Here is a 10,249-nt window from a genome sequence, read left to right on the forward strand (position 1 = left end):
ACCGGGTAGCTAAGGAGGAAAAAGGAGGGAAGGGAAAAACAGTAAGCACAAACCTTCCCCTAGAAGCTGACCTTGAGACCGACAGTCACAATAAAGGAGGAGGGAACATTTCTGAAGCATATGGCTCAACCATTCTGAGCCAACAGACAATGGAGAGGCTACACTTTGTTCTTGACCTTGGGTTTGGTGTCTAGGGAGGCGATAAGGGTGTTTAGGCCAGGGGACTAAAGGCTGGGGGATGCTGGGAAGGTGGAGTATCTTTGGAAGACTGCGTTTTTCGTTTTCTGCAGCAGGTAAGTCCTTTGAAGCCACTCACAAAGCTATCATTCTGTGCCACTTAGAAATTGTATGGCTCAACTTCTTGATTTAGTTCTTGGTGTGCTGTATTGAGCAAACTCATTAGCACTTACATATGACTGTTAGTATGTTTGATAAACTCAGTGAATGCATAGCTTTATTAATGTTTCATACACCTAAAGGTGACAGCCCATGTGGGTTTATAAGACACTTACATCATCTTCAGGGGCATGGGAGAAAAAGGAAAACAAAAACATATATGTATTGCATATTGAACATGAAATGCTCTGTGGATAGACATTAAACAAAACCTGAGCTATGTGAAATATATGAACACATGTACTGTAATCTACTGTAACCTGCCATATCAAGCATGCTCTGATGCCCAACAGCCATATTCTGGTAAATGTATTAACTCGAAGATCACAATAAAAAGGACAATAAAATGCCAATTGCATATCATTCTCAACTTCATCTCATACAAAGGACACTTTCTGTCCACCATATCTAAACTGAGCACAAACAGCCTTTGGTCAGGTTAAGACTGCCATATATTTTAGGATGATAACTGTGCTAATAACAGAATATATTTCTTCTGACCATTTGTCTTGATACTATAAAAAACACTACAGGACTAACTTACACTGTAACTTATACAGTTTATGAATAACCCTGCAAGTTCTCTTTCCTAGAATTATTTAAGCAATCCCAACAAAAACTTTAGTAGGCTAAATCTATTGCTAGACATGGAGTCGTGCCATGTCACCCTTTTCCCAAACCTCACAGGGCCATATCACCACATGCTGACAGTTCTGAAGTCATTTCAGGCACATACAGGAAAACAATGCTTAACTCTGTTTTGTACTTAATTTCTTTTTCTTGGTCTTGAACAACCCCAGAATCAGCCAAACCCAAATTTGGACTGTAATGAAATTATGCATAAATTTTCATGTGGCTTTCTATGTTTGCAGCAAGAAATAGGCTATGTGTTGGCAAAGCATGCTGGGTTACAACTGAACATTTTCTTCTCTTGCTCATGTAGATTAATTAGTGTAAAAGCTCCTGTGAATAAAAACCCAATTCTTTGAGCACCTGAGTCTCATTTTTCCTCCCTCTTCTACCTGCTCACTTTGTTGCCCTTCTTTTGCCAGGAAGGAGTGTGAACCTGCTAATGTCCTCACTATGAAAACAGATGAGAATGTCAGATTTAAAACTTTTAGAAAGTGATGTCATACAGCAAACCATGGGCATTACAGGGACACCAAGATTACCCAGGTGGTAACCAGACTAATTGTTATGAGTCTGTTTCATAAAAAATGAATGTGTGCAAATGCACATAGGGGTCTTTGAGCTGTGTGTGTGTGTGTGTGTGTGTCACACACTAATGCTTTATCAAGGCTCTCTCCCTAATCACCCAAGACTCCTTCGAGCCATGGGGTAAGGGCCAAGTTAGTGCCTGAATAAGAAACCATCAGAACAGCATATCTGACACACAAAAACTGTTCTGCTTAATGTGGTGTGCTCAGAAGGTGAATTATTTAAGAGAATTAATTGATTTCATAAGTACAAAGGTTGACTATGCTAAGGCTGTATGAGTAATAAGTACAGGGGTTAGCAAAAAAACAACTTAAAAAGTCATGAAACATTTAGAGGGGAGAGAGGCACAATGAATGTGGGAAAATGTGTAACTAATAAATGAGAAAACTGAAAATGTGTCTTTCTTAGGAGTAAGCGAGAAAGCAATGGGGTTTCACCTCATGCAAATAAAATGTGTTATTCCGAGGAATATTTTATAGCACATTTCTTAACTTCTCTTTATGCATGGAAACCATTGTGTTAATAAAAGAGAAACCATTCTGTCAGGTTTTCTTTTTTAATCTGTAGAGCAATTGAAATATGTGTAGCAGTGGAAAATTATAGGTGCAGGATGAAAGATCTGCTAGTCAAACTGTAAGAACCACTGGCGCTACTTTTAGGAATTCCTCTTTCATATGTACCTGTGAATAAAATCTGAAAATCATATTTCTGCTGCTGAAGAAAATGTACCCCTAATGACATGCTGAGATCTTGTCTCAATTCAGAGGCTTATTTATGCCAAAATTAAAGAAAATAATAATAATGATGTTCCTTCTGGCAATGTAGAGCTAGTGCAATGCAAATAGGGATAAAATAGTATGCTTTTTAAGAGACAACTCAATATGATGTACAGACTTTTTCACAATTCAGGATACTGGATGTTCAGAGCTTAGCCACACTGCCTCTCTGTAAAAACAGTTTTTTTGTTTGCCAGTTAGTCGATGTAAACCTTGCAAGTACAGATTCAGAAAATACAGAACAGTATATTTGATTACATTTTTGAGTTTTTAATTAAAAACCTTTCAGTCTGGTAGGAAAGATATTTAAGTATGCATTACTTGCAGCCACTTTATGAAATTGAGCATAGTGCATGTGCAATATAATGTTTTTGTTTTGTTAAATGACAAACTATAAAGCTAACCCATCTAGGATGCAAGTACATGTGTTCATTTGGAAACTGTACAAAATGGCCCTATGATCCCAGAGTGAGATCACTGTCCAATTTAACTTCAACAATTACCTTAAAATCAAACTCATTACACTAAGTGTTTAGCTACAGAGATCTGCACCTATACTCCAATCTCATAAGGCAGCTGGTCTACATGCTCCTCAGAATGGCATTGTCTCTTCATCTTTTAGCTCATGCACATCAGTCTTTAACAACAATGAAACCCAAATCTGCTCCATTTTGATAATAAGGCAAGAGCATTATGTGATAATCAGAGCAGGGATTAGTTTTCAACAGACTGGGTGAGAGCAATGCAGTAAAAGCACTGGGTATAACCATGAAGCTGATAAGAGTAGAGGAGTGATGACTGGGGTGAGAGAAATGAAGTGGTCTTTTGAAAATCTATAAGATCACCTTCCTAGGATCTCAGTGTGGAAGGCTTTGATCTCTGGCACTGATTATTTAGAGGTATAATAGCATTTCGTACGGAGCAGCAGAACATACTCTTGAAGGAAACAGTGAAATGGATACCACTCATAGCTGCAGTTTATAATGGTACTTGGGCAGAACACATCTACAAGAGTGCCACAGAGAGAGAGAGAGAGTGAGGTCTACAGACATCAATAATCGATTTGATTTTAAAACGTGCATACATGTAGACAGAGGAGCACATAGAAGTCAGAGACACATTAATGGTGTTACACAACAAGAAGGAGGTGATATCGTTAGACAGCGATTATTTATATTATTGTTTATACTAGACAGACGTGCTTCATTTGAGGTTCCTGTGGACATAGCACTATATGGATGGAATAACGCAGACTGGAGGATTTCCTAAACATTGCAAGCAATATATAGGCTATAATACATACCCATTTCTTTTCAGATGAGGGTGAACTCAGTGTAACCTATTCCTCCCTTAAACGACAACAACCTGCATTTCCGTGTTATCATTTTTGCCCCGCCTTTTAAGAAACTGACCAATGGATTGCAGTAACGTCACGATAACGATGCCCGGTGGCCACAAAAAGCCAATCAGATCAGGTAGCGCGAACGCAGCGGCAAACAGACTCGGTTGTGTGAGAATAATTTATTGACAGTCTGTCGTTGTAGTTACGGCACATAGCGACTAAGATGTTCTTAAAGCCACGGTAATTAACATAAAGTAATGGATATAGTCCTCACTGCATTTGAAAATGCTAGATATTGCCATTTTTCAGGTTGCTCTACAGTCGTATAACAGTATAAACTGTGAGGCTGTGCAAAGGAGCAGTGAATATTCTTAAGTCTGCTGTTTAATTCATGAACAGTGCATGCACTTTCTTCGAGCAGTGTTGAAAACTTGCACAACCATGAGTCAACAAACAACACCGGAGTCAGGGGGCAACTCGAAGCCGTGGGGAGAGGGAAGCGACACAATGGACCCAGGACCCCCGGGAGAAAGAGAGCTGAAAGTGGGGGCTCAAACCAGCACTATCAAACATCTTCTAAACGAGTTCAGAGGACTTCACGAGCAGAGGCTGAGATGGCTGGAGCTGGACTCCACTGTAACCCGGGAAGAACTGCTGCAAGTGAGTGGAACCTTATCCAGATGTTAACAATACCAGTCAAAAGTTTGGAAAGTTTCCCTTTTTTTTAACACTAAATACATGACAACTATGAGATAACATATGCACTCACCGGCCACTTTATTAGTTGCACCTGTACAATTGTTTGCAATTCACTGCAACTCTTTTGCCTTAACATACTGGATGTGTTTATGAAGCTCAAAATGTTTTAAGTTTTTGCTGAAGTTGTCATAAATGTATAAATTCAATTATATGTCTATTATTGAGGTCATAGTTAAAGGTGTTATTGTACTGGACTATATTATATTGAGGAAGTGTTCATAATATTCTGACCCTCTCATGTATGTTGCTGGGGAGGACACAAATTTAGAGACACCCCTCAGTTTAGAAAGCAGGGTGTGCAAAGCTGGTACAAAAGTAAGAAGTGGCTGCTATGAAGAATGTGAACTTTAAGCACCTTTTGAATCATTTTGATGTCACTGTATTAAGCTACATTGTAAAAAATAATAGGAAATAATTGGTAAATTAATAATAATAATAGATAAAAAAAGACATTACAGTGGGTTTGTCCAAACTTGTGACTGGTGCTATATGTGAATTGATGGTAGTGTGGCCCAGTGTATAAGGTGCTGGGTTTAGGTGTCAGTCTCTCTTGAGATGTGGGTTCATATTCCATCAAATCACACTCCCAATATGACCAAGAGTGTGATTTCATATTGTAAAACTTCTGCTAGAAGTTGTGGAACATAAGAGAATAATGTAAATGTGTAGCACACCACAGTTTAAACACTTTTATGAAGGCATAATGACACCAAAGAACTGAATATCAGTAACATGAGATAATTTGTGCTCAGTGGTTTTTGTTGTGTCTGTTCTTAGTAAGGTCAGGATACAGTGTACTAATCAATGTACTAGTCAAGTGTCTAATTAGACACAATCAAATATTGACCCCCTCTCAGCTTTATGCAGAATACAGCTTTGCATACTTTGTCACCACAGCGACATGTAGTCTAGCTGCACAGCTGAGCCTTACATGAGCTTCTAAGCATAAATGTTTGACCATGTTGGCTGCTGGGAGCACTGTCAAGTTGATTAATTGAAAACAAATTATTGTTGAAAAGCATAATAAACCTTTAAATTGATCTCTGATTTAGTCCAAAACTGTTTAAATTTTTGAAATTCTAATTAAAATGTAGCTTATTTGTAATTATATGAATTATATTCATAAGCCTGGTATTCACTATAACACAGTGTATTATCCTTGTGGTCTAACAAACATTTTGAGTGTCTCCTTCTTATATATCGAGAAATACTGATTGTTGATCAATATGAAAAAAATATATTAATGATATTTTTGGACAAACCCAGCCCTACATCCAATACAAATCACAGAGCACCCTGTCCACATTGACTCAGGAATGAGAAGATGACCTTCATCCTATAACATAAATGACAGGAGGAAGCATAAGGGTGCTTTCATAAAGCCACAACACTTGTAACAGGTGGCAAATTGCATTATGTTTCCATCTGAGTGGCAGAGATCAGGAACACAGATCCACACTCATATTTAAAAAAGAGAGGTTTCTAATCATCAGGATTGTCATGTGACATCGTTTAGGTACAGATTGTAGCCTCTGTGAACTGGGCTGTGCATCAAAGGAAGTGTAACAAGGTTTCAGAGATGGGTTTTGGTCAGCCAGCCCCAGTTGAGGGGCTGCTTAACAAGGTTATGTGCTTAGAACCTTTGAGCTCCTGAGTCCTAAAGGTTGATGTGAACAGTTAATCATAAAGCTTGTCCATGGAAAACACAGGGCCCAGTCATCTGTGACGCCATGCTAAGATTATGATGTTTCCATGTTAAAAGACTTGAGCAGCCTTCTTCTTATAGTTTATGGTAGTCATCACAAATAGCTGTCCCAAAGCTGGAAGTAGCAAACCAGCATGCTCTTGAGTTTTATGTAAAATATAACCCTAGAATTTTAACCTAGACTCTGTCACATCAGCACACTCTTTGGAAAGTTACTCTCCCTGAAGGTATAGATCAGTGGTGTACAGTATTATCTGTTGGGGGGTGGGGAGGTGGTGGGGGGTGTAAGCTGTTTGTTGACTTCTTTGGCTGCTGGGGACAGACATTTATGAACAGTTGCTCCTCTAAGTCTAAATAATTATGAACTTTTGCAGCACTGCCATTTAACACATCTGCAATTAGAGTTGGCTAGGGCTGTGTGATTAATTGAATTGGATTTTTGGCTTCCAACAATTATGAATACAAAACAATCAGGACAAAATTACTATTGTGCCACACTCCATTTCGCAATGATGATCTCATTTTGTCTTGTGTTATAAATCCAGTGCACCAGTGTGAGCATTTTTTGCTTGGATTGAGTGAAGTGAAACATATCACTTGAGTTGACAACACGAAAGATCATTACTGCACGTGCAATAAAAGCAGTAAAAATTCAGTGTCAACGTGATATCCAACATCAGTTTGAGTTTTGATGAATCATGGGGTAATTAATCTGCCAGTTTGAAGAAAAACAATAAATTAACAAGTGGGAGTACTACACTAATAGGTCAGAGAATATAAAGATTGTCTTTGCAACTCAGTTTCTTATTAACTAGGGACATATTGCACCTACTTTTCAATAACAGTTTCTTTACTAGCAACATTTGGTCCCATTTCTGTCACTGGAGATGTCACCTGCTACAAGTGCCTCAGCTTTATGAAAGTATTCTTGCACTTTCTTCTGTCATTTACCTGATTGTGATGTTGTTACTGCACAGTGAAAAGTAGCAGAGTGAAAATTAGGGCATGTTGTGTGTTGCTTGACTCCAACGCTGTAGACTAGGGTTTGTATCTTCCCATACAAACAGTTGGATTTAGTTACTCTGTAACCCCAAACACTGGTACGTAATTTGTGATGCACAAATTACATGTGTTTACTGCCAGCTTGTTTTAGACAGGGATTTTGTTTGTCACTGATTTGACTGACTCAATAAAATAAAGCAGTTTGTGTTATAAAAAACACAGCTTGGTTCTACTGTCAGCAAATAAACCACAGTTTCATCCTGCTGTGCTGTTATTCTTTCAGAAGAAAGTGGATTTCCTGTGGTCTTATGTGAATGACTTCGCAGACCAGAACCAGGTGCTTGTTCAGACCATTGAGGATCTACAGAAGGAAGCAGACCACGTAGTTTCCACTTGGGGAATGAAACTATTCACCTCTGATCATATTTTGGATGTAAGACTTTAAATATTTTTATATCCATTTACGTTAATAAGGTACCTGGCCCAGATACAGCATCGGTGCTTTGTTTAAATGTTAATTTCTGCATTTCAGCTCCCTTAATTGCATCCACATTTTCTTCACTTGGATTTTCCCTTTGTTTCTTATTTCTGCCCATATAAGAGAAAGATGCAAGGAGAAAATGAAAAGATAGAGAAATCGACACAACACATTTATGCAGACATGATAGGTCCTTTCATCTGACGCATGCAATCGCCAACTGATTTCCGATAAAGGGGTTGGTTAGTCCATGTAAGGTTTCTGCAAAGGATGGTTTCATGTCTCCTTGCTCATGGCTTCTCCAGGCAGCCTCCTTGCTCCTCAGAGCAGGAATAAGAGCTTTGTGGCGTTCTTCAAGATGGTGGACTGGAACTGGACTGGAAATAAGATTTGCAGGACACAAAATTTATTAGGTACAAACCACTTTTTCATTTTCAATTCATACCTTACAAATGTCTTTTAATTTTCCTTTTTAATTGTTTCACTTTTTAAGAAGGATAGAAAAATTAAAATGACTGGTATTGAAAAAGTTCAATATTAATACAGACTGATGAAATTTACTTTTATTGACAGATTTGCCACATCGGCTCACCATAAAAGAAATTATTTACCTTTTCTTTCAAATAAAAGTAGTAATTTTGAAGTATAATTTACAATGTATTCTTTATTGCATGCTTGACAGTTAAGTTGGGCTTTGTATATATGCAATTTAGGAATTGTTTAGTCTTCAGTTATACCGATAAACCACTGGAAATTTGTTGTAGGCTATGTCTAGTAAGGAGGATCTAATTGTACACACATTTTCAAGTACATGTTGAAATTGATAAATCTGATTTTATGTGCAATAATGAGAGTGCACACAGTTTTTTCACAAAAATGTACATATAAATTTATTTACTTGTACACAAATAATCAGATTCAAGTACTTCTTATCAGGGCATAAAACCTTATTTTAGCTACATTTGTAAATCTTAAAATATGTATAAATATTATTTGCACTATTTTTTTTAGAATTACTTTCTCAGATTAGCTGAATGTAAACTCGAAAAATTAGTCAGGCAAAGCAGGTCCTTTATGTTTGTGGCCATTTTCCATTAGAATCCAGAAATTATTGGTGAGACAGGACTATAAAGACATCATCACCACTTGAAGTGACCTTAAGGTATCATTCCATTTTAGTTTTATATTATAGTTTTAGCCAGGCCTCTACCAATATTCACTCTTCGGAGTTGATTTTGTGGCTAGAAAAGTAATTACAGACTATTATACATCAAAGTACTTGTCTGCTATTGCGGAGAAGGTCAGCGGGCTAGATTTGTGTGCTCTCTACGCTGGTCACATAGGTCACTGCAGTACAGTGCTTTGCATTTCTCAACATTCAAAGCTGTCCATTTTTAACTTTCATCAGTTTAATATGCTTCTTTTTTTTTTTTTTTTTGCACACCCTGCCACAATACATGCCTTGTGTCAACATGGTGCCCTCTGAGGCAGATGTTTGCGCGTTCCACTCTCAAATGCTTCGTTTTCTTCTTTTTTGTGTGTTTTTTTACTCTTTCTGCAGTGCACAAATGTCATGCGCTGCTAACGACAATAACAACAACAACCGCCACCACCACCACCAGGCACGGGCAGGCTGTAATTGGGACAGTGATCCGGTGACAGAAACGCAGACGGGGCAAGAGAGGAGGGCTCCATGCTAGGCTAAAAGTTCGTGCTACCCGACCGCCACTACCCAGCCTCTTACTAGCTAATGTACAGTCTCTGGAAAACAAATTGGACAAGCTAAGGGCTAGGATTACAACACAACAGGAAATAAGAGAATGCTGTGCTCTAATTCTCACTGAGACTTGGCTTTCCAACAAAGTCCCAGACCTCGCAATTCACCTAGAGACCCACTCTGTACATCGGGGAGATCGCACTGCTGCTTCGGGGAAGGTATAAGGAGGTGGTGTGTGTGTGTTTATCAATAACTCATGGTGTGGAGATGTACAGACTGTTTATAAGCACTGTTCGCCAGACGTAGAGTTTTTATTGCTGAAATGCCGTCCGTATTATCTAGCAAGAGAGCATAGTGCTGTGTTTCTGGCTGCTGTGTATGTTAGCCCAAGAGCTATTCCCTCGATGGCTCTCAGCAAACTCTATGATGCCATCAGCGCACAAGAGATAGCGCACATTCCAGCAGGAACACTCTGGACCATGCTTGCAGTAAGATACTGTACGTGGTGCATACAGGGCTGCACCCTGCCCCCATTTCGGACTCTGACCACATTTCTTTGTTCCTGTATCCAGCTTACAGACAAAGACTGAAACAAACAACTCTAATGCATTCACATCAGGCGATGAGACGGAGTACAAAGCTGCAAAGTACAGACTGAGGAACGCCATCACAGCGGCCAAGATGCAGTACAGAGAGAAGCTGAATGGCTTCTGTTCTACTGCTGACTCTGGACGGATGTGGCGAGGCCTGCAGCACATCACAGACTACAGGACCACTACCAGCATCATCAGCTCCACAGACAGCCTGCCGGATGACCTCAACACCTTCTACACCTGCTGTGAGACTTCCAGCCACC

General features: G+C 39.0%; 1 protein-coding gene across 1 annotated transcript in view; it reads left to right on the forward strand.

Annotated features, from left to right (window-relative positions):
• Positions 1-246: 246 nt before the first annotated feature.
• The window catches only part of pmfbp1 (polyamine modulated factor 1 binding protein 1), a 93,932-nt gene continuing 83,929 nt past the window's right edge, over positions 247-10,249 (forward strand). The window contains exons 1-3 of the mRNA XM_020606479.1: positions 247-293; positions 4,154-4,392; positions 7,482-7,631. Of these exons, the coding sequence (XP_020462135.1) occupies positions 4,174-4,392; positions 7,482-7,631 (369 nt within the window). The 5' untranslated portion in view covers positions 247-293; positions 4,154-4,173. The remainder of the gene's footprint in view (positions 294-4,153; positions 4,393-7,481; positions 7,632-10,249) is intronic.

Source organism: Monopterus albus, unplaced genomic scaffold (genome assembly GCF_001952655.1).
Source record: "Monopterus albus unplaced genomic scaffold, M_albus_1.0 scaffold78.1, whole genome shotgun sequence".
NCBI lineage: Eukaryota > Metazoa > Chordata > Actinopteri > Synbranchiformes > Synbranchidae > Monopterus > Monopterus albus.